Source organism: Tinamus guttatus, unplaced genomic scaffold (assembly GCF_059628265.1).
Source record: "Tinamus guttatus ecotype Peru unplaced genomic scaffold, ASM5962826v1 Tinamus_guttatus_pri_ptg000355l, whole genome shotgun sequence".
Lineage (NCBI taxonomy): Eukaryota > Metazoa > Chordata > Aves > Tinamiformes > Tinamidae > Tinamus > Tinamus guttatus.
This window is the reverse complement of record NW_028288889.1, coordinates 879,217-904,812: the sequence shown is the minus strand read 5'-3', so window position 1 is coordinate 904,812 and position 25,596 is coordinate 879,217. Positions and strand designations below refer to the sequence as shown.

At 39.0% G+C, this 25,596-nt stretch overlaps 1 protein-coding gene across 1 annotated transcript in view; it reads right to left on the bottom strand.

Moving 5' to 3' along the window:
• The window catches only part of LOC104580236 (adenomatous polyposis coli protein), a 76,239-nt gene that overhangs the window by 33,149 nt on the left and 17,494 nt on the right, over nucleotides 1-25,596 (bottom strand). The window contains exons 2-5 of the mRNA XM_088529896.1: nucleotides 23,938-24,090; nucleotides 8,314-8,398; nucleotides 7,153-7,354; nucleotides 1,607-1,715 (exon numbers count right to left, since the gene is read on the bottom strand). Coding sequence (XP_088386022.1) covers nucleotides 1,607-1,715; nucleotides 7,153-7,354; nucleotides 8,314-8,398; nucleotides 23,938-24,072 — 531 coding nt within the window. The 5' untranslated portion in view covers nucleotides 24,073-24,090. The remainder of the gene's footprint in view (nucleotides 1-1,606; nucleotides 1,716-7,152; nucleotides 7,355-8,313; nucleotides 8,399-23,937; nucleotides 24,091-25,596) is intronic.

Genomic DNA, 25,596 nt, shown 5'->3' with positions numbered 1-25,596 from the left:
TGAATAGTTTACCCCAGTCCAGCTCCAAATCATTCACAGTTTGGCAAACTTTCTCATAGATATCCTCTCCTGTAGTTGTTCCTTTGATGCTTTTCAGTGCAGCAAGCTCCTCTGTGACTTTGAAAGAATCATTTGTCCCACGAATGAAAATTAGAAGTTGTGCAGAATCACGAACATCATTGCTTTCGTCGAGTGCCAATGAGAAATAGCAAAGTTTTTTTGAGGAGTTTTGCAACTGCAGATTCAAATTTTCCCCCATTTCTTCAATCCTTCGTGTAATTGTAGGTCCTGAAAAACTCACTGCACTAAAGAAATCCGCCTTCTCTGGATACATCTCTTTGGCAACAGAAAGAAGGCATTCTTTAACAAATTCTCCCTCTATGAATGCTCTGCAAGTGCGCGCTATGAGCTTGGCAACTCGATAGCTTGCTCGAAGCGATGATATATTGAGCTGCTTTTGCTTCACACAAGTATTTTGTTGAGTTGTCAATCCATGTTTCAGTCTTACTATTTTATCTTTTCTCGCTTGTCCGACCAAAGCATCATATTTATCTTTATGTTGAGTTTCGTAGTATCGACGCAAATTGTATTCCTTGAACACTGACACTGAATTCTGGCATATCGGACAAACAGCTCTTTCTTTGTACTCCGTGAAAAAATAATCAGAAATCCACTTTTCTTGGAATACCCTGCACTCGGAGTCAATTTTTCTTTTTTTTGACATGATGGTGCGCGCGCTTCCCACTGGTGCTGGCTTGCTTGTCCTGCCTGGGAGCTGGAGGGAGGGAGGGAGAGACGGGGGAGCCGCCCACCTCGCTGATGCCGCCGCCCCCCTCCTCAGCCCGGCCGCGCAGTCCGGAAAGGGCGGCCAGAAGGGACTGAAGGAGCTTTGCCGCGCCGGGGCTCTGGCGATTCGCCCGCGTTGGCTGGAGCTCGCAGTCCAGAGGCTGCCGACTGAGCTTGCCCGGCAGAGGAGATGCCCGCGCCTCTCGCCTGCCGCGCATCGCAGAGGAGGAGGAGGAGGAGGACGGGGCGGCGGCGGCGCGGTTTGTAGCGGAGAGGCGCCCCCTGGAGGGGGGAGCAGGTCGAGGACGAGGCGCTGGTTTCAGCCCAGTCCCGGCGGGTGCTTGGGGGCTGCGGAGGCCGGCGCGCGGATTAAGTGGCAGGAAGTCATCTGCGGCTGCTTGGTTCCCCCCCAACCCCCGGCGGGGGGTTGAGGACCCTGGGGGGCCGTATCCGGCCCGCGGGCCGTAGTTTGAGGAGCCCTGGGTTAGAGCACCATTTTACTCAGTGATCTGAATTGAGAGCTCCTGTGTAAATTGCCTCTTAGGCTAATATTGTCTTGTCATAACAACTTTTCAAGTATTCCTGTCTAGCACTGACATTCATATGGATGTGTACAAATTTAAACTTATAAAATACTATCTGAAAAGTAGGGAACCGCAAAGAAAAAAATGCATTACTTTGAGTTAACTTTACATAATGAAAAAAACGCACTTGAATCAAAACAATAGTGGAGAGCTTCCCCAAATCCATAAAATATACACGACAACTAAACAAAGACCATAGCATCAGATACATGAATAAGCATGCTGAAGTTGCTTACATTTTCAGTAAGGGGGAGACTATCAATCCTTTTAGTAAGGTTCTGAAGCTGAGCATAATACCAGTCCTTTTCTTTCTCTTCCTTCTCAAGCTCCGCAAGTAACAGAGATCTATTAAAAACAGAATCAGGAAATGTCTCACTAGTAAGTCTTCATTATCAATATAAGTACAGCAATAAGCATTGATACCAATATAAAAGGTCATATAAAATGAAGTTTGATAAAGAGGGCACTAAAGAACTTTGAGCAGGGGTTCTCTCCCCTGGCCCTAGCTAAACAAACCATCCACTACACTGTACTAAGCAAATCAGTGTAACTTCTTGTATATCAGGTCCATATCCATAAAAGAGAGAATAACTATCCTTCACTATAAAACCACTTGGAAATCTGCAACTGAGAGGCATTTTCTGAAAGCTAAGTACAGGTAACTGTACTGCTTCTGTATGACAATATGCTTTGTATAATGCAGCAAACTACAACTGCTATTTAAGAAAAGGCTTGGATATTGTGGTAAACACATTTCAGAATACCATTATTAAATTTAGTTATGTTTGCTGTCTCTATAGTGTCTTCTCACTAACTCTGTCATCTATGCCAAAATAATGCATAAAGCAAACAAGTTATTTGCATGATTATTAAAAAAAAAAGAGTAGCTTGCATTAAATGTTATAATTGGCATACATTTATAGCTGCTTGGCACATTTTAAATATGTAACAAGCATAGTATGTGCTAAAGGTATCAGAACATCAATATAAGGAGTTAAATACATTTATATGCAAACTTTGAGAACATATCTATTAAAACAGTTTTATATATTTCTTTATCAATCCTTTATAAACTACATTTGCATTTATATAAACTATTTACTGCTATTATACTTCTCTTTATAAAATACATCAAAAACTATTATGGCCAAAATTGTGCTAGTATGGGTATACAGACAAGTCACGTCTACAAAAAAGCTTTTTAGTTTCTTAAATGTGCTTTCTGCAAGTACTCTTCTCCCTTCTGACACTTTAATACTACTCATTAACATTACAGGAAATGCTAAAATCATATTAGATTACAAATGATATAAAGAAAAACGAACCTATTATTCATAAACAAAATTGGACTGATAATGCTTAAAACTGAACTCAGTCCTAACAGAGAAAGCTGCATACAAGTTTCCTCAGTATTATTTCCCATCCTTTAACTTCTGCATCCTTTTCTCTCTAAAGATGTGACACATGAATCTAACATATGCACATTATGGATAATTACCAATTACAAAAACAGAGCATGCAACAACAACAACAACTCTACTTTGTTAATGTATCTCAATCATGACTTGTTAAAAAGATAATTAAGCTTCCAAATGAGCAAACTTCATTTAAAATAAAGGTTTTTAAAATACATGCTTTAAAGTATCTGCAGGGGATCTGAACAGTGCTCAAAGTGGAAAATAAAAAATTTACAGCATCTAGTTTATGTTATTAAATGCTAAACTAATAGCCCTATTTTTTCATTTAGTTTAGATGTATAAAGTAGTAACGGGTATTGCCTAATCTAATGGAAAACCATGAAAGAAAGGAATTGTAAACTTAATGACAGTTACATTACCTTTGAAAGAGATCAAAGGAAAACCATACCATTTTTACTAACCGCTCAGTTGTTGAGCTGTTCTCCCTCACTTCAGATACAAGACACTGAAAAACTAAACCCATCTAAGAGTGCTGAATGTTTTTAAGCATGACTAGAATAACAATTTTCCAGATTTGGTTCAAAAGTTAGGTTGAAACAGGACTGTTTAAGAATGTAAATACTAAATGTTCAGCCATTTATTTGGCCAACTTTTATACTAGATGAACTTAAAATTAGTGAGGAGGAAAAAAAAAAAAAGTAACAAGCAACAACTACCCTACTGTTACAGTAACTAGCAGGATTAAGGATAACTAAATCCTCAGTCACAAGGATGGGCCTGGTCTGAAATCCCCTAGGGCAAGGATTATTGTTGGGACACTTTAGTCAGAATGAGCAAAATGCTAACTGATTTTGCTTGGGAAAAGGATTACTCTTTTTACCTCCCACCTGCCCATCCACTACCAATCTCTGTGCATGCAGATACTCTGCAAGGCTTCCCCTTTTCCCTCCATGCATGTCACTACAGTGAGCACATCTGGCTTGCAAAGAGAAAGTTACAGAAGTATAATTAATTTTATCCTTATGAAAAGCCTTTTTATTTGTAAATGCTTCTTCTAATTGTATGAATCAGATTATTCTCATCTGTGCTGGTCAAAACTATACAAGGACTTGCAAATGTCAAAAGATTGCCTAATTTTGTCTCTGGACATCAGAGAGCCAGCAGTGAAAAGAGGGGATTATTTTCAGCTAACCAAGAGGCCCTTTTTAGAAAGGAGGTAAGTGAATAAGCAATTAAGTTTCATAATCAATTTGGGAGTGAGACATTGTGCCATTCAATGTTTCAAGAGGCAGAAAGGATGCTAGAAGCAAGAAAAGAACTTAAGAATCATCAACACACCATAAACAACATAAATGAAAGGAGTCCCCCAGGTTATGCATTAACAGTGCCATTCTTGCTTCTGAGACATGCTTTATTTGGGCTTAGTAGGTGGGTATTATTGCTCCCAGAGAAGGTTTAACAATGACTTTGGGTTTCTTGGTCCCCAGCCTGAAGGAGCCTGGTACAACTGTAGCAGGTTCTACTTTATTTTTCTTGAAAATAAGCAGAGTCTCTGCAGATACATCTGATAAGCTGCTCCTTGCACAGATAGTTGTATCGGGTATTATAACATCCAGAAGTAAAGCTCCTTTTGCAGCCATCTGGAACATTTAGAAGTCAGGAGTGAATTTAAGGTGGAAAAACCATTATTGATCAAAGAAAAAAATCTGATGGAAAAACCCAATGCAGTTATTCCATCGTTTTATACACCAAGATTGCTTATATCTGTACTTTCACAGTATCAAAGAATATTCTGTCCCCTATCATACGCTCTCGAGTTCAGTGAGAATGCAGCAAGGCAAATCAAGCAAGGTTTTGGAATATTATAGTGCTTTTATGAGTACAAAAAAGTTTCCAATTTGAACTGCTTTTCTAAAGGATGTGTGTTTCAAAATACTTCTCTAATGTGTGTTTTTTTTTGAAGCTCCCGACAATAAGTGAAGCTGAATGAATGCAGTATCAGACAAAAACAGTTTCTTATTTATCCAAAAGAGATTTCTGAAATGTCAATCTTATTCCCAGTTAAAAGGGAAAACAAAATATATGCTACTCTACTTTCATCATGTAATTTCAATTATAATTAATGATTTGAATTCTATTATCAATCCATTAAATGACAAATCTTTAAAATGGTACAAATTCAAGATTACTCTCCGAAAACAACTGATATTTCAAACAGTAGCTTTTGCTCAATGCCAAAGATAAAACAGGTACAAATGTCTTCCAATAACATGATGCATAAAACACAGAACATTAAACAAAGTTGTCTGCAGAAAAAACACACATACACAGATAATTATTGTTTGAGACGACAATTTTTTAGGATACATTAGCTGTTTCTGGTTACATATTTAGTAAGTTCACATTTTTTGTGCAATTGCAGGAACACTGCAACATCCTCCTCCTTAGGCTGAACACAAACTGTACAATGTCTGATACAAGCAAATACTGCTGACAGATCCTGGAAAGACTTCAGTAAGTAGCCCAATTGACCAAAAGGAGGTAAGGGTAGGGAGAGAGAAGTCATGAGACAAAGAAAATACTCAAAAATCAATATTGAGAGAGTGGAATGAAACAGAAAATAAAGCAGAAAACTAATTTTCATACAAAATTCATCTTCTTAAACATGTTTTAAAGATCATCAGCCTAAGTGGCAAATTATTAATCTCATTTTGTCAGTTCTGTAAACTCACTAAATTGCAAAAGGCCAAGTGACACAAAAAGTAACCTGCAATGTACTTTAAAAAGTTTTGTTTCTGAAAGTGTTATCAAATACACCTGGAACGAGCCAAAAGGAACACAGTGGGTATTTAATAGGCAGTATGTTATAAACAGGTGACAAAAATATACACCCCTTTTTGGGAGGAGCTTTGAAACTAGAGGGGAGCTGAGCAAATGAGAAATATGCAGACAATTTTACCTTCATTCTGTTAACTGCACTTATTAATTTCTTTCCCTTAGAATATCATTTTTGGACAAGCTAAATGTTCAGTACAAAGCATATTTTGGCACTTTTTCTAGCTCCTTGTTTATTAACGAAAAAGGCTTACTGAATTTCCCAAATTTGCACACAGTTAATAAATGATTTGCTCCTCCCCCAAAATTCTTGCCCACAATCAGCATATACTGTGCCAATGTATTTGATTATTGGGTGGAAACTTTCCCTTGTTTCACGTTTTCAAAAACTGTTAGCTTTCTTTCACATCATTGCTTTATTTTTTTGAGGCCTGTTAAGTTTCATGAGTTCTTTGAAAATCTGTTTAAATACAAACAACAAATTCTACTAGCAAATACTTGTTAAATATATGTTTAGAAATACACAAACTTAATAAATATGCCAAATTCAAACACAGGGCACAGAAAAGTAAGTAGTTATTTTCCTTTCAGAAACTATATTTATTTCAGATGTGCTGTCCTATATTCCCCCCCCCAAATTCTGATTCTTTGGGCTATCCAGGGTCCATGTTGATACCCTAATGTTCTTACATGTCCCCTCAAGCAGTGTAATAAACAGGTATTTTTGACTATGCATCATTTCACTAATAATGAAGCTAGCTATCTGGCCATGCTTCTGCAGATCATCTTCTCAGCAGCACAAATCTTTATTCCCTCAACTGTGATAGTAACACTGCTTGAGTAGCATTTCATAACCAGATCAGTTAACACACCTTAAATTAAAATATCCTTCCTTCTTTATTCCAGAATTATAATAAACAAAGATCAGTTTGCTGCTTAAGTTGTCTTTATCATTAAGAAAAATTTCCGAACAACTATCATCTTAGAAGCCACAACAGTAGGAAAATATAATATAAAATAGATATATTAAACACCTTGAAGGACTCCAGTTGCTATGCATGAATATCTCTTGGTCTGAGTGGCCTGGAATTTATTTGAACCACAACTGAAAGCCCCAAGTATGCTCAAAGATTTTAGTATCACATGCAGTAGAATGCAACATTGGAAAAAATATGAACAAGATGAACAAAGACTTTAACTCCAAGTAAGAACCAAGGTGCCATCTGCATAAGAAATATCATACACTGAAAGCTCTGTTTCAACAATCTTACCAAACTATAGGCATTAGGAAGAAAGACCATTTGCACCAAAATAGTGTTGCAATTTATATGGTTTTGCAACACACCAGCCTGACATCCCATCCATTAAGTAGGTTTCAGTGACCAAATCTTAAGCAAGCCCTATCTTAAAGACAAGCTACAACTAATTACACAACTATTATTGTGTGATATCTTAAATGTTTCAGTAAACTTGCATGTTAAAATTAAAAGTCATCAATGCACACTGAAGGAATAAATGAAGATGTTTACCTCTCTCTTTCTAGCTCTTCTAAATAACCAGTGCTTTCTCTGCTTCCACTCATAAAACCTCTTCTTGGAAATGATCCCATGGGAACAGGACTGTACTCTCCAGAACATCTTGACACAGACTCTTCCTGACTCCCATAGAAATGCACAGACACCTTTGGCCTTAACTTCACTCCAGGGAAGTTACTACTTTCCAAGTTCATTTCTAGATAATAAAGAACAAATTTTTTCAGGGGTGAAATTCAGCATCACAAACCTTAAAGATCATCATCAAAAGATCTTCATGTCACACTTCATGAACAAATCTATGATTTAAAAAAAAAATGGAAACAGTTAAAACATTTTGCTTTGGGATCTACGGGAGAGCATAAAGTGAACAAAAACAATCTTGACAGTATAGTTAGAGAATACTAATCCTCTAAACGAGGAGATGCCCAAACTACAGTCCTGCCAACCAGAATAGTATCTCCAAACAAGGTTGCTTGCCTCTTTGTCAGAGAACTTGGAAACAGGCAGAGAGTAGCATAAGTGTCAGGTGAGTTTTTCTTGGGGTCCACTTCCTAATAGCCTCTTTCTCAGGGATCTTGCAGATGTTGCACCATCATATAAATGATAAGTGTCCACCATTGGGGGCTAAATGTGGACATCCTTTAGGGTATTTCTGGTGCTGTGACAGAGAGAATGGATACATGACAGGGGTAATGGCCTGAGTACACATTCTATCACGTTTCAGGGAAGGGAGTAGCAATTTTCAGCATGACAGATACAGTTCCAGGAGTGCGACAGAGAGAAGGCGGGCATGTAAACGAGTTTAGAAAATGGATGAATACACCACTAATTTAAACAATTAAATCATTTTTTTTCTCCCAAAGAAGTGAATAAAGTGCAAGCTATATTAAATGCAATTATATGTAATTGTAAAACTGTATGTACATAAATGCTTCATATGAAGCTCTACAGTAACAGCAGCAAAAGCACAAAAGCAAAACAGGAACATATTCTTTTTAGAAAATGTGTCTTAAAATACTTAGTTAAAAAAAAAACTATGCCCAACTGTCAAAGATGGCAATGGAAAAAAGATGCAGTTGAGCTTTAAAATTTTATCCCAAAGCAACTATAACCAAGAAACAAATGAACTCATTTAAAACATAATTCTAAACTTACCTTTAAGTCGTTCTAGTAAATCGATTGGTCCAGAAGATGCCATTGCTTCGTCTTCAATACTTCCTTGTAGCTGTTTCAGCATCTCCTATAAGAAATTAGCATAATTAAGAAATTCTTACAAGAAGCCACAAAGTAAATACATCTTATCCTGCTCTCGATACATTTACATAACGGCTACTGTAACACCGATGTAAACAATCTTCCATGTGAGAAGTGATAAAGTGCCATAACTTTAATTTCCATCAAATAAATTCTACGCTATTTTCTCAAACACTGACAATGTAAAGTCTATACTGAATAATTCATCTTCTCCAATAGCACAACTTATAAGATTATTTAAATTTCTTCTCAAAATGAATGTGCACTTTTCTCTAATTTACAGATGGAGAAATGGAAGCAGAGGGAAATTAAGAGTCAAATTTCTCAATGTGTGTACCTGAAGTGTGTCTTAATTACAAAATTTGGATACATAACTAAAAGTTACTACAGTATCTTGATATCTTTGAGGTTCAAAAAAAATGTAGTATTCTACAATCTCCAGAGTAATCTCCAGAGCTTTTTTTTTCTGAAAAGCTTCATCACCACTATAAGCCAGAAATGACAGTTACATCATTCCATTTATTACTGTTACCACCATGCCTATGAAGAAAAAATTTAGGACTCTTCCATGCAGCTGAAGTTTCAAAACAAAAACTACCCCTGCATGCTATCAAAACTACATATGATCAAATTATACAGCTGAAGGAAAATACTTCTAATGCACAAAAGAATTTAGTAGTCATTATTTACTGTGAATAAGAGAGGCTTGTGCCCTAGGGTTCTAATGCTCAGCGGCCTAAATTCACATAGAAAATTAAGTGAAAGTTGGTAAAAGCCTCTTCCACATCATAATGATGGATACATCAATAGCAAAAATAAATTGAAAAGATTGGCCACAAGGCAAGAAGCCCTTATTGGAAATTAAAATATATATATATTATATTATGCTATAGATTCTTAGAAGCAAGAGTCAGAAATAACTCAGAATGATGAGAGGTGACCCATACTTTCCATATACAACTTCTGCACCAAGAATTGTACATCTTCTGTCTAGTGCCTAAGATCTAATGAATTTTAAATAAGTTAAAAATCTCCACATCACTATTTTGCTAGCATATCTTACCACCAATGTTAATGACTCTTGCAAATTGTACAGAAGGTACATTAAATGCATTTTGCTCTGTTCAAAAGGACCAAAAAAAAAAAAAAACTCTGAAGATGAAGTTGAGGCAAATTTCCTGAATCTTCCTGTTGTCTGACGCATGGAGTATCCCAAGAGTATGCCTACATTGTTTTAGTTTGGATCAATTTTAAGCCAGTCTCCCAACCACCCCGACTAATGGTGCTTTGGTTCACACTCTAGAGTGACCTCAGAGTGTGAGCTAAACTCCTTTCAGATCTAAGCTAGTAGCTGTTACCCTCAGACTGTTAATGGACATTTACTCCATGGGACCAGGCTACAACTAGTCTAAAGTAAAGCCCCTTGACACGCATACAGTCCTCAACATCAACTGAACCACAGATCTGCTCTTACTGCAGTACCAGTTAATACTTACAGAACCTTTAGGATCAAATCTGGTGTGATAAAATTACTACTCTCAGAAAGAAAATCTCAGCTGTGCTTGTGCTTTTAAGCACAGTTAAGGGCATCCTCATTAGCTGAATGGCCCATCCAATTCTATACATAACATCTGCCCTGTCAGCAATGTGGATATGTGGAGTGGTATTGAGAGTATTTCAGGCTTGTGTCTTCTCCCAAGACTTGTCAACTAAGATAAATTTAGAAACAGTTGATGAATCCTCTTCTGCTGAGAACAGCACTTTGGTGCAAGGAATATGAAGGGAAAAAAAAAAAAAGCGAACCAACAAGCAAACACACAAACACACACACACAAAGAAGAAAAAACAAGCATAAAAATCATAATGGCTGGAACCTTCAAGAGTCCAACTGTAGCCCTTCAACACCATGCCTGTTAAACCATGTCTCTAAGTGCCTCATCTACACATTTCTTCAACACTGCCAAGGGTGGTGAATCCATCACTTCCCTGAGCAGCCTGTTCCAATGCTTGACTACTCTTTCCATGTAGAATTTCTTCCTAATGTCTAACCTGAACCTCCCTTGGCACAACTTGAGGCCGTTTCCTCTTGTCCTATTTTCAGTACTCTGGAGAAGAGATCGACCCCCACCTCACTACAATCTCCTTTCAGGTAGTTGCAGAGAGCAATAAGGTCTCCCCTGAGCCTCCTCTTCTCCAGACTACATAACCCCAGCTCCCTCAGCTGCTCCTCATAAGGTCTGTGCTCCAGCCCCCTCACCAGCTTAATGAAGGGGAACGATCACTTCCCTGGTCCTGATGGCTACACTCCAACCCCTTTTCAGAGGTCTCTTTCTTACCTCTCTGTTCAGGATACTTTCTAAGAGTATCCTTCACTATCACTGTGCTTCATTATGTGACTGAATGGTGCCCAGGTAGCTAAGGACTGCTGTCCATCTCTGAATATCAAATATTTGCAATTGCTTAGCATCAACATAGTGGATCACATTTCTCAATTTTCTCTGCCTCAAGTCATTATTTTAAGTTTTAACTTCCATCTTTTCATTTCTTTTTGCAACAGTGAACACATTTTTTCAGTTAACAGGAAAATCTACCCTGTTGCTGTTATAGCCTAATAAACTCAGTCACAACAAACTTTAAAAAATCTAAACTGACAAAGTAGATGGAGGTTAAAGAGAGGGAGATGCAGCCCTGGGGCCAGATACTGGTAGAAAATGAGACAAATCGAGAATTTAGAATTTCATTTGAGGGACCAAGCAGTTGTCTGCAATAACCAACTTGCAGGTCATTGAGAAAGCATGGCAAATTATCAATTACTGTGATATTTATTCACTTACTATAACTCTACGATTGACAACAACTGCCTTTCTTGAGCAGCTCTCTCATTTCCTCCCCCCCCCCAAGATTTGTAGTGTTTTGAAATAGTACTTTTCTGCAAACAATAATTTTGCATTTCTTTTGATATCTTATTAGATATATGTAGAAAAAATTCTACACTAAGCTTAAACCACCTCAGCTAAAGCTATATTAATATTCTATTTGGTTATGCAAGTTTGAATACATACACTAGGAATGGCTTATAGCATTATTCTAAGCAAGTTCTTTATTGACTTACTGATTCAACAGGCACACAACCATAAGCATCTATAGAGATGGCTGAAAAAGTTTTGCTCTATTCCTTTAAAGAATAATATATATAATATATATATATCAATATATATCTATATATATCAATATAATCTAGTTTGCTTTGTCCAAGAGGAGGTCTCCAGGAATGCTTATGGAGGAAATGAAACTGTCCCTGTTGCAACTCAGACCAGGGCTGCCCAGAGAATGCCAAATGAAAATCATGATGAAGCTTAAACATATGTAATCATTAGCTGTATTGAATTACAACCACTGGCAGCAGTGTACCAGATATAGTTCAGTACCAGCTGGCACAGGAAGCAAACAAGATGTTTTAAATTTACTGGATGTTCTAAAGGTAAGCATAAACCTACACTTAAAAATATTTGCCACAAAACCTATTCTATCAATCAACTTTTAGTAAGATGAGTGTCTGTTCCCCCCTCTTATCTAATAACTATAGTTGGTCCTGAGTGGAGACATTCCTGTCGGCTACATATGTGATTCTTTTCATGTTTGTAAACAAAATCGAAGATTCAGTTACCCTTTGGATTAGGTTACATGTATCTTGGTTACCACTGCACTTGCAACATCTGGTTTAACTGCAAAAATGTAAACAAGTGCTTACAATTTCAGATAGCATTTGAACATTTGGCCTAGCACCATACAGGATAAAAATAATGCATACTGAATGACTGAAAACTATTATGATAAATCATATCAACAACATTTCTAAATGACACCATTTATACTCATGTTTTTAACCTAATATGCTGAAAATATAACATACAATTACATACTAAGCTGAACATGACTTTGGAAGTTCAACCAAAAGCTTTGCACGTTTTGTTTCGATTACTATTTGTTTAAAAGGGCAACAAAAAAAATACTAAAAGCACATCCATCACTCAAATTTAACAACATTATATGATGTCAAAATAGTGAGGGAAAAACAGAACGCTGCTTTCTGTGCATTTATGGAGAGCATAAATCTAAAGTTCAAGGTCTTACATGACACTCCATGGTTATCTGAACTTGACAGTTCATTAATACTATCATATATGGTAGCTATGACACAGGAGCTGAGAGTTATGGAACCTTACTCCTGTACATTTCGGTGACTTACACTATGACTTAATGAAGCTTGATGGAAACCCTCCTGATTGCCTGAAGTGTCAGACAATTGCTCTTGTTGCTCAACCCTATAACTATATCCAAATAACAGCAGTGATAAATAGTATCTCTGGCTGCGACAAAACACTCAACTTTTAAACTTATAAAAAGAGTAAAAGCCTTTGTTATGTGAAATTATGGTATTCATTTTCATTGAGTTTTCTAAACAATGACTTTTTATAAGAAAATTATTCATTTTATGTCACCAGATTTAAGAGCTGTCACTTGATGTAATCATTTACTGTATACTGGTATGTTTTCAGTACAAGTTTACTGTCAGAACAACTTCAGTATCTTATTTTACGCTCAGAAAGAATACTGTCTGAAGTCATACCAGCAACTACAAATATCACCAGCTCAATTTTACCTGAGCCTTTAAAATTCCTCTAGAAAAGTACCTATCCCACAAATATTTATGTGGGCAAGGAATGCTACCGCTGAATCAATAGCTTTACTCCCTAGCTGTTCATGCTATTTTATGAGTCAAAACCTTTTGGAAATTTAGCCTTAAAGTAGGCACTGCAACAGAGGCATTGTCATCGTGAAACTATTAGGCAGCAATAAAGATTGTAGCTAGTATTCTGTTAGCTTGCACCTAAGAATTAATTCCCCACATGAACAGCCTTTATGTTCAAGATTATACTCAGCTCATTTCACTTTCAAACTAGAGTAGCTAACTAATACCATGCACAGTAAAACTGTTCATACAGGCAGTTAAATAAATACCAAAGCTCCAGGAAAAAAAAATGGAAAGCTAGTATTATTATGCAAAGAAGTTAAAGTAAATAGTCATCATGTTATGCCCATTTATATCATGCCTGTTGTGCAGAATAGGATGAATGCAAAGGTAAGAAAGGTTTCCATTAAAGGATGGGTATATGCATATATACTGTGCAAATATCCATATAGCAAATCATTTGGAAGAGAAGCTAACTTTCAAAGTGTCACATCCTGTACTACTATTATACTTTACAATGTTCTTGTTAACTAAATGGCTGTAACATGACATTTCTACAGCTAGCTACTTCATTACTGTGCACAACCACAAAGTGAATTATCTTGTGGTGCATTTTTTAAAAATATATTATTTTAGAATACCAAACATAACCCTGTTACACTGAAAGTAAAAAAAAAGCCATTATGATCTAATCAAAATATTTTGGTGTGCTGAGTTGACTATAATTTGATTTTGAACCCTGTGTGCCTAGGATGCTACAGCATCATGTGAGATCTGTCTCATGGGATTCTCATTGGATTCTTTCCTTCTAGCTAAACTTTTGGCACACAGTACGTCTCTCTGTGCTGGAATCATTCAACTGCCAGGATGCATACTACCTACCCACAGTGAGACCATAGCCCTTCAAGGAGGTATAGTCTGGCTAAGAAAGACAGCTGACAGAAGAGCTTGGAGTTTGAGTTAACACAGTAAATCAACAATGGATTTTTTTTTAAATCAGAATTTATGTTTTCTGTAAGTTTAATATTTTCATGCAGACTGTATTTCTGTCAAAAAGTAACTTTGAAAAAGAGATTCTAGACTCACAAAAGATCATTATATACATGAAAATTTGTGTTTACAGATTTAGACATGCTAAGTTCAGAAAGTGGTTTTGAAAAATATGTAGAATTGTATCATAGCGTGTACAAATCAGGTAACAATCAGATGTGCAATCCCTACCTTAAGACTGGCATTTCCTGAATGTTTTGATGACCAAACCCATGTAAAATATCACGAAAAAAGGTATTTTAGATTTTCATTTATAAAGAAAGAAAATAAAAAATAAATTCTGTTACATAGATTACTACTTTTTATAGTTAGCTTGTTGCAATCTCAAGTTTTTAGTACTAAAGCAAACAAACAAAAAAGCACCCCACAAATCTGGATGTCCCATTCTTTGTGAAATCCTTATTATTGAAATTTGACACAAGTTAAGCTTCAGAAAAACTTTCTTAAGTTTTCATTTCAACTCACTGATTCCCTTCCCCAAATGCCTTCTCAAAAACAGGAAATATTACACAAACTTCTAATTTACTACTGCACCTTGAGCTGGTCTTCAAAACACTTTTAGTCCCTTCTATGTTTCCCTTTATTGTCTGTTGTAATTTATGTTTCTGATTAAAGCTCCCCTAAAGCTGGGCCACATCAAAATTCAGTGAAGTATAAAAGAAATTAAGACAAAGCCTCCACTATGCACCAGATGGAAAATGTATCAAAACAAGTCCTTGAAAATGGAAGATAAGAGAAGAAAAACAAGCTCTCAAGTCAGTGAAGCACATTGTACCACATAAATAACTCCAAAAAGTCAGTAGTACAAAGCCCCCTTAACTTTGGCCACATAAGATAGCACATTGAAAAATCAGTGAGATAAAAGAAAGTTGATTCATTGGAGTTGACTGGAAGGTACACGGAAACAATACCAGGATGAAGGCAGATCCAATGCAGGCACCGCTTCCAGAAGTACACTACTTGCATGGCAAGGAGCAGATGCCAAGCGAGCTAGAAGGGTTAAAATAACTGGTGGTACCCAAGCTAATGAAAGGGGAAAAACGCACGTTCAACTACTACTCATAGCAAGCAAACAAGTTTCTCTCGCACACACACGCACTCACATCTGTATTGAGGTAAACAGGATTCCTTGCCAAAAAGTGTCAAGCCAAACACATGCTGGCAGAACTACCACAAAGAAAACACACAAAATGACCCAAGCAAAGGGATAAGGAAAAATGGGCCAGTTGTCAGCAGGATTACAGTAGCGCAGTCACTGGCACTGCAGCAGGATCACAATGCTGTCACTGCTTTATAAACCACAAGCAAGATACTCTGCCATATCAGCACTTATCGCTGCTCAAATACTCTGGTCTTTTATACAAGCTAGCAGCTCTGGTTTCCCAAAACAAATCCTTTTTAACATACCAAAGGTATCCTAGTGCAACCTTACGCAAAATTACACTACCACCCCCTTTTAATTCTCAGACCAAAAGTATTTTCCTGAAACTTTTTGCAAAAGTGTTCTCCATCATCACAAAAACTAATATACTAGGCATTTTAGACAGACAGAGCTTTGTGATAGATCTGCTAGATCCCCCCAGGGTCCTCAACCCCCCGCCGGGGGTTGGGGGGGGAACCAAGCAGCCGCAGATGACTTCCTGCCACTTAATCCGCGCGCCGGCCTCCGCAGCCCCCAAGCACCCGCCGGGACTGGGCTGAAACCAGCGCCTCGTCCTCGACCTGCTCCCCCCTCCAGGGGGCGCCTCTCCGCTACAAACCGCGCCGCCGCCGCCCCGTCCTCCTCCTCCTCCTCCTCTGCGATGCGCGGCAGGCGAGAGGCGCGGGCATCTCCTCTGCCGGGCAAGCTCAGTCGGCAGCCTCTGGACTGCGAGCTCCAGCCAACGCGGGCGAATCGCCAGAGCCCCGGCGCGGCAAAGCTCCTTCAGTCCCTTCTGGCCGCCCTTTCCGGACTGCGCGGCCGGGCTGAGGAGGGGGGCGGCGGCATCAGCGAGGTGGGCGGCTCCCCCGTCTCTCCCTCCCTCCCTCCAGCTCCCAGGCAGGACAAGCAAGCCAGCACCAGTGGGAAGCGCGCGCACCATCATGTCAAAAAAAAGAAAAATTGACTCCGAGTGCAGGGTATTCCAAGAAAAGTGGATTTCTGATTATTTTTTCACGGAGTACAAAGAAAGAGCTGTTTGTCCGATATGCCAGAATTCAGTGTCAGTGTTCAAGGAATACAATTTGCGTCGATACTACGAAACTCAACATAAAGATAAATATGATGCTTTGGTCGGACAAGCGAGAAAAGATAAAATAGTAAGACTGAAACATGGATTGACAACTCAGCAAAATACTTGTGTGAAGCAAAAGCAGCTCAATATATCATCACTTCGAGCAAGCTATCGAGTTGCCAAGCTCATAGCACGCACTTGCAGAGCATTCATAGAGGGAGAATTTGTTAAAGAATGCCTTCTTTCTGTTGCCAAAGAGATGTGTCCAGAGAAGGCGGATTTATTTAGCACAGTGAGTTTTTCAGGACCTACAATTACACGAAGGATTGAAGAAATGGGGGAAAATTTGAATCTGCAGTTGCAAAACTCCTCAAAAAAACCTTGCTATTTCTCATTGGCACTCGATGAAAGCAGTGATGTTTGTGATTCTGCACAACTGCTAATTTTCATTCGTGGGACAAATGATTCTTTCGAAGTCACAGAGGAGCTTGCTGCACTGAAAAGCATCAAAGGAACAACTACAGGAGAGGATATCTATGAGAAAGTTTGCCAAACTGTGAATGATTTGGAGCTGGACTGGGGTAAACTATTCAGTGTGACAACTGATGGTGCTCCTAGCATGGTGGGGTCCATGAAAGGAGTGGTTGCACGCATTAACAAAGAGATGGACAAACGCAACCATTCACATCCAATAGCCATACACTGCATCATCCACCAACAAGCACTGTGTTGTAAATCACTGAAGCTGGACTCTGTCGTGAAAATTGTAGCTTCTTGTGTTAACTTCATTAGAGCTCATGCACTAAACCACAGACAGTTTCAGGAATTTCTGTCTGAGCTAAATGTTGCCTATGAAGATATTCTGTACCACACAGAAGTCCGTTGGCTGAGTCGAGGGAGAGTTTTGAAACGATTTTATGACTTACTTCCACAGGTTTATGATTTTATGCTTTCTAAAAACAAAGTACCAGAGCTCAAAGATGCAGAATGGAAATGGCACCTTGCGTTTCTGACAGATGTAACAGAGCTACTCAACAATTTCAATGTCCAACTTCAAGGAAAGGGGAAGCTCATCTGTGATATGTATTCACACGTGAAAGCATTTCAAGTCAAATTAGACCCTCTCATTAACCAAGTAAAGGAGGAAAACTTCTGCCATCTCCCCACAACTCAAAACCTGTCTGCAGAAAAACCAGCACTTGCATTCCCAAACAAAACATGTATGGATGTACTAGAAATGTTGCAAAAGGAGTTTCAAAATAGATTTAAAGAGCTTCGTCTCCATGAACAGGACATACAGCTTTTCCGGAACCCATTTTCTGTTGACATTGAAACTGTTGATCCGATTTACCAAATGGAATTGGCCGAACTACAGACTTGTGACTCGCTGAAAGATGCATTCGAATCAAGCAGCCTTACTAATTTCTATGCATCTCTCCCCTCAGAGACATATCATAATCTCAGGAACCATGCACTCAAAATTGCAACCATCTTTGGCAGCACCTATGTCTGTGAGTAGACTTTTTCCTGAATGAAACATCTGAAATCTCCAATCAGATCCAGACTAACTGATGAACACTTGCATCACTTGCTACGACTAGCAGTGACAAATATGGAACCTAACATTGACCATCTCATTAGCCAAAAGCAGGCCCATAGTTCACATTGAAATATTATTTGTTTTTGTTGATTACAACTGTTCTTCATTTTAAATATTGCATTCTTTTTCCTGTTTTTTGTGCACTACTACAAATAAAATATGTGCAGTGTGCATAGGAATTCATTCATTTTTTTCCAAACTATAGTCCGGCCCCCGACAGTGACCCGGCCCCCTGTTTAAAAAGTTTGAGGACCCCTGCGATAGATGAAGAATATTTGAGTAGTACTCTGGCAGACACCAGCTTCCCTTCTTCAGCTTGGTTTCAGGGCCACCAGCCCTAGAGGGAGGGGGCCACTCAGTCATCCCATCGTGGAACGCTATCAGGTTGGTCAAACATGACTTCCCCTTGGTGAATCCGTGCTGACTACTCCTGATCACCTTTTCCTTGACATGCCTAGAGATGGTCTCCAAGATGAGCTGCTCCATCACCTTTCCAGGGACGGAGGTGAGGCTCACCAGCCTGTAGTTTTCCAGGTCCTCCCTCTTGCTCTTTTTGAAGACTGGATGTTTAGCAGATAACAAAGATAAATAGATATGTATGGAAGCAAGCGAAAACTTGTTGAGGAGGAAGCTCAAGGGCTATGGGAAAACCTAACTAACAGTTAGAGGTTGTCTCTTAAGCAATAAGGTTGTCAAAGCAGAGATTACATAGAAAAGATGCATTGGCCAAGAAGTCATATTTACTTCATTTGCTGCAAGGAGGTCATCTATCATAGAGGGAACTTCATGATTCATGATCAAACAACAAACGACTGGCTGACAAAGTGATGAGACCATTGACAGAAAGGAAATAATTTGAATGACTACATTTTTCACTCTCCAGATCTCATGATTACTCTAGCAAATGAATTATCCTCTTAGATAGGCTGTAATCTGCTCATTCTTAAAGACAAAAGAAATCATAGATCTTTGCAATCACTTAAAAGGAGAGGATGGAACAGGTCATATATTAGTTAGCAGTTCAGCCATTTTATATTTAAATTCATTTAGAACTCTTGAGTATATACCATTTACTTCTGACTTTTCAGTCTAGCTGTTTTATCCCTTCAACTTAACAGCATTCTTCAAGTTTTTTATTTCTGTATGCCTTGCTGTTATGTCAGCCAAAATGATTTTCATCAGACATAAGAAGAAAAAAGTGCAAAGGCAAGACAAAGCCAGAAGTAGTCTCCCCTTCTGGAAACAGATGGGAAACCCTTGTTATCTGACACAGTAAGCATCCTGAGCAAACTGTTCAAGCTTCTGGTACCCTGATGTAAAAACTGTTTTAGATTACTGAATTTATATAGATATACATATATAAAAAATATAGCATATGAATTTTGTCATGTACTGTGGGAATCTTTGTGAAAATGTTAGGCTTCAAATTTTACTTTGCAAGCACATGGCTTACTAGATGCTGTGTTTTACCATGATATATGGAATGAAGAAGTATTGTACTAGATATGAAAATATCTCCTGTCATCTGCACATTACAATGGGAATCATTAAACACTGCTGATCAGAAATATATATATATATATATATCTCACCTGCCTACATGATCAAGGAAACATTTTATAAAAGAGGTCACAAGTTCTGAAAGGGAGACAAAAGTCACTTAATAAGCTTTAAAGTTTGGACAAGAGGAGTAAAGAGTATCAATAATACCCAAGAACTTACGCGCCTATAAAGTTAAACTTCTAAAAAGGATCATAGAATGCTTAAGGTTGGAAGGGACCTCTAGAGGTCATCTAGTCCAACCCCCCTGCATACGCAGGGTCACCTAGAGCACGTGGCACAGGACTGCATCCAAGCGGGTTTTGAAGATCTCCAGAGAAGGAGACTCCATAACCTCTCTGGGCAGCCTGGTCCAGTGCTCTGTCACCCTCACTGTTAAGAAATTTTTCCTTAAGTTCCTGTGGAACTGGTGCTTCAGTTTCCGGCCATTTCCTCTAGTTCTGTCGGTGGCCACCACTGAAAAGAGGCCAGCACCATCCTCTGCACTCCCTCCCTTGAGGTGCTTATATACACTGATTAGATCCCTCTCAGCCTTCTCTTCTCCAGGCTGAACAGGCCCAGCTCCCTCAGCCTCTCCTCATAGGGCAGATGTTCCAGGCCCCTGATCATCCTTGTAGCCCTGCGCTGGACTCTCTCCAGCAGCTCCACATCCCTCTTGTACTGTGGAGCCCAGAACTGGACACAGTACTCCAGATGCGGCCTCACCAGGGCTGAGTAGAGGGGGGGCAGGATCACCTCCCTCGACCTGCTGGAGACACTCTTCTTAATGCACCCCAGGATCCCATTGGCCTTCTTGGCCACAAGGGCACACTGCTGCTTCATGGTCAAATTGTCGTCCACCATGACACCCGGGTCTTTCTCTGCAGAGCTGCTCTCCAGAAGGTCAGTCCCCAGCCTGTCCTGCTGTCTGGGGTTATTCCTCCCCAGGTGCAGGACCTTGTACTTGGCCTTGTTGAATTGCATGAGGTTTTTCACCACCCAGTTGTCCAGTCTGTCCAGGTCCCTCTGGATGGCAGCGCGGCCCTCTGGGGTATCAGCTACTCCTCCCAGTTTGGTATCATCAGCAAACTTGCTGAGGGAGCACTCTGTGCCTCCATCCAGGTCATTGATGACTAAATTGAACAGGACTGTACCAAGGACTGACCCCTGAGGGACCCCACTAGCTGCAGGCCTCCAGCTAGACTCTGCACCGCTGATCAACACCCTCTGAGCTCTGCCATCCAGCCAGTTCCTAATCCACCTCACTGTCCACTCATCTATCCCACACTTCCGGAGCTTGCCCAGGAGGATGTTGGTGGGGACGGTGTCAAAAGCCTTGGTGAAGTCGAGATAGACGACATCCACCGCTCTCCCCTCATCTATCCAGCCGGTCATTCCATCATAGAAGGCTATCAGGTTAGTCGAGCAAGATTTCCCCTTGGTGAATCCATGCTGACTACTCTTGAGCACCTTCTTGTTCTCCATGTGCCTAGAGACAACGGCCAGTATGAGCCGTTCCATCACTTTTCCAGGGATGGAGGTGAGGCTGAAGGATGCAATTCTGCCACTGGGAAACCTGGTGTAACAGGTCAGCTTTTTTTTTTTTTTTTTTTTTTTTTTTTTTTTTTTTAAAACATCTTAAGCCCTAGAGACCACAAAATCCTACTTCTATATACAGTAAACAAAGTTCACAACCAAAAAGCATAAGACAATATCTAAAAACTGCAAGTTAGTTTACTCCTGAACCATTCTGAAGATCAATATTTTGTTTTATAAACAAACTTATGCTAAAATATTCAAAGCTAGAAGTATTACCTTTTAAAGATTCTCTTTTTCTCTTTTTAATAAAACAACCAAAGTATCATAATCATTTTGTTAAGTTGCTAACTTGCTAGTCAGTCTATTCAGCCTATTATTCCTGTTAGGATTTGAATGTTCATCCCTTTAAGTAGTCATAAAATTATATGACAGGAAATTAAAGCTACACAAAAAATAAGTATATGATAAAAATCAGACTCAAATCTAATCAGAAATAAGCTTTATCATATTCTCATTTCAACATGACAGAAACCAGATCAAAGTCAGGTGCCATGATATCAACTTTAGCACACATCTTACCTTTAATTCAGCTAACTTAAGTATTGATCAATCAAGCACAGAAAGTACACACAGCATCACAATACATCTGGGATGTTATATTCTATTGGCCCTTTTTTTTTTTTTTTTTTTTTTTTTGGCAACCACATTAAATCGTCTGTGCTTAATCTTGCACCAACATGTTTGAAATCAAAATGAAATTTCTCAAACTATCTTAGTAATTTTTTTCTATGTAAAAGTAAAGTACCACAATACTTAATACCTTACTTTCTGATTAGCAGGAAAAAAAAAAAAAAAAAAAAAACACACACACACACACACACACACAATCAATGTCAAAAAAATAAATCACTCTGATCTGTACTGGACAAAGTGCTTAGTTCAACCCCCTGCTCAAGCAGGCTGAGCTAGAACAGGTTGCCCAGGATTGTGTCCAACTGTGTTTTGAATATCTCCCAAGGATGCAGACTCCACAACCTCCCTGGGTAGCCTCTGCCTGTGTTCAACCACCCTCACAGTGAAGAAGGGTTTTCTTACTTTTTGGTTTGTGCCTGTTGTCTTTTGCCTTGTCACCAGGCAGCACTCAAGAGCCTGGCCCTATCTGCTTTATGCCCTCCATTCAGTTATTTATAAACATTGAAGGATCACTCCAAGCCTTCCCTTCTCCAGGTTAGAAAGCCTTCAGAAAACCTGTCATCTTTTTAACAATTGATATATTAGTCACGATTTTGAATATATTTTCTTCCTCAAACTGTGTTCTGATGCTGGAGGGAAGGAAAAAAAAAAAAAAAAAAAAAAAGCTGGCTTACCTTTTTTTCTTTTGGCAAAGCTTGGCTTTCCTAAATTTTTAGTAGGAATTTATATAGCTGCACAAAATCCATAACAGATTTTATTCAACCTGGCTTCATTAATTTAAATATTTTTGCTGTTATTTAACACCAAGGCTACCAAAAGTTCTTCATCTCAACTGTTTTTGTCTAACATTGAATCACGAAGAATATAAGAAAGTATTTTGTATCTGACAGAAAAGAAAAATATTCTCCAGGAGTACCCTCCCAAAGTATTATAGTTTTAAATTGTTCAAACAGCAATAGTGATAAGGTACTTCAACACATCCTCTTGAAAACTACACTAAACAAAATAATCACTAAGGTTTAGCTTACACAGTAAGAAATAACACCATAGAAATACAGTGGTCAAGACTTCTCTTCTAATAGAGTTATTCCAACCATGAGAGCAAAATTTGAACTTGACCTTAACTCTTATGGGGAAAAGAAATGATCAGATGCAAAAGTTACATATATACTTCCCTGTACTGGGCAGAAAATACAGCTTACACTTGCATAATTTTATTCTCTATGGGGCACATTAGAAAGCTTCTCAAAAAAAAAAAAAAAAAAAAGAAGAAATTAAAATCCATTCTGGTGAGATTCCTTCTGTTTTATTATTGCTACACATTGACAGAAGATACAGGCAATGAAATAAGTTGGAAGATAGAATATAACTTCATCTCTACTATATAAAGATGAAGCAGAGGGCATTATGTACAATACATTTTTATACACAGACCATTATATACAATAAAGATGGCTTTCTTATACCAAACAACACACCTTACTCGGTGTAAAATTCAGGCAGAGACGAAATGGCTGTGAAAAATCAAGGAAGACAGAAATTATTGCTTTGCTATTTCTTGAATACTTAAATTCATAGAATGCTTAAAGTTGGAAGGGACCTCTAGAGGTCATCTAGTCCAAAAAATTACTCGTACTTATTCTCATCAAGATTTTACATAGGGAAGGATATTAATATGAAATAGCTATTATATTAAAAATGGAAAAATGAAAAAACTTATATTAAAACATTTTGAAAATCTCCAGTCTCTCCCATGTTTTAAAAAACTGATCAATACTAGCTTTGTCATAAACTATATCAGCAGACTGGACTTTCTGCTGGGAAGTACAGCAGTGGTAAAATCATAGGGCTCATCGGGACACATCAAAAGAGAAGATAAGAAAACAGAAAGGTGTTTCTAAAAAAACATTTGAAGCATTGTTTTAATTTACAAATGATAATTAAAAAAAAAAAGCATTACTAGGTAGATTTAATTAATATTTTCCTTAGGCATTCTGGAAAATAATTTTTGTATCTAGAAGCACACAGAACTTGCTAAGCAACTACCAGTCCATTAAAACACTTGCACACAATCAAAAATAAAAGGCAATAACAGAAAAGGCATTACAGAAATTTACAGAAAATTTAGCTCATAATACCTTCATGTTAGATGCCTCAGTTTCCAGTTTTGTTAGGTGATTTGAGTTGTCCTCAAGCTCTTGTCGAAGGTTGGAGTTTTCCATCTTTAATGCCTCAACTTCCTTTAGCAACTGATCATATGAAGCTGCAGCCATCCTGGGCTACCCTCAACCCTATAAATATAACAGACAATACAAACATTAAACATTTTAGGAAAACCTTATCTGAACATGAAGTTGCATCTTATTATTTTCTATTAACCATCCAACAAGGGGGGGGGGGGGGGGGAGAAACCCTATCTTATGCCCCGACAGAAGCAGAGCATTTTGCCGGCAATGACATAATTACTAGAAAAAAAGCTGCGTATCTGACAAAGAGAAAGGAAGGACCCACTACTTCATACATAATTGATTAAGATTTCCCCGAGCATTCAGGTTAAACCACAAAACCCGTCAGCTCTTTGTGATTTTAAATTAATTTTTACAGAGCCGAGGGGATCCTCAGGCAGGCGGCACTTCCGACCCAGGCTCCGCGGCAGCGCTTCCTCCGCTGGTGTGGTGACGCGCTGCCGCAGCGCGGAGGCTTCGCCGCGGCCCATGCAACCCCATACTACCTGCCGCCACCTCCACTTTGCGCCCCCGCGACCGCCTCCGACTCCCATCTTTGTTACGCGATGCTGTCGCCCTAGACACCCTATTCTTCCCTTTTATAGATCAGCGCGCCCCATTAATTGTTAATAAAAAGCCCAGTTTTAGCCACAAAAGCCCCCCTTCCAGCGTTGCCGCCTCCCTGTTAACGGCGCAGCGGAGCGCCGCGGGCAGGCGCCCGCCTTTGCTGCCACCGCCCCCGCACTGCCGTCCGCTTCTCATCGCCCATCAGGCGCCCTGACCACGCCACACTGACCCCATAACCAGGACTGGCTACGCCTGCCTGCCTGCCTGCCTCCCACCGCCAACGCCCACGGGCTTCGCCGCGGCCAAGACGACCCCGCCGATCACGTGCCGCCCGGCCCCGCCCGCCCAGCCACCCGGGGGAGGCGAGAGGAGCCTCCCCCTCTGCTTTGAGTAATAAATAAATAAGTCTCTCGGCGAAGGAGGAAAAAAAGAAAGGAAAAAAAAAAGGGCCTTTTCATTTTCTGAAGAATACCATTGCCAAAATCCAGGACAGGTCTAGGAATAGGAATACCTACTGCAGACATGTATTACATGAAAAGTTAAAAATTTAATTAAGAGAACTAAATCTTTGCAGGTAAGCTATGAACTCCCAAGGACACAAAATTTTAGTATTTTTAAAACATCAGCTCCATTTCAGGATTCACAAAAATGTATACAGATTACAGTACACCTGTTTCTGAAAACATAAAGGATGTTCCTCCAAACATTTGTTTCATAAAATTAAGAATATTAAGACAAAAATGCAGGAGATATAGTTGTGATCTTTAAAAAAATAAAAAAGCATAAATGGGACAATTCTCTGTGCCTTCACAACCTCACCCTCTGCAGCAATACCCTTCTCCCTTGAGGCCTTTCACCACTTCATATATTTAGTGATTGATATTTCATTGCTAGTCACTGTGTATGTACAGTACTAACTACTTCAGAGACACTGTGCACAGCAAGTGGGTTGAATAATGAGTTAAATTCTCTGCTGTCAGGCACTATGCTTGGTATCACTTGCAA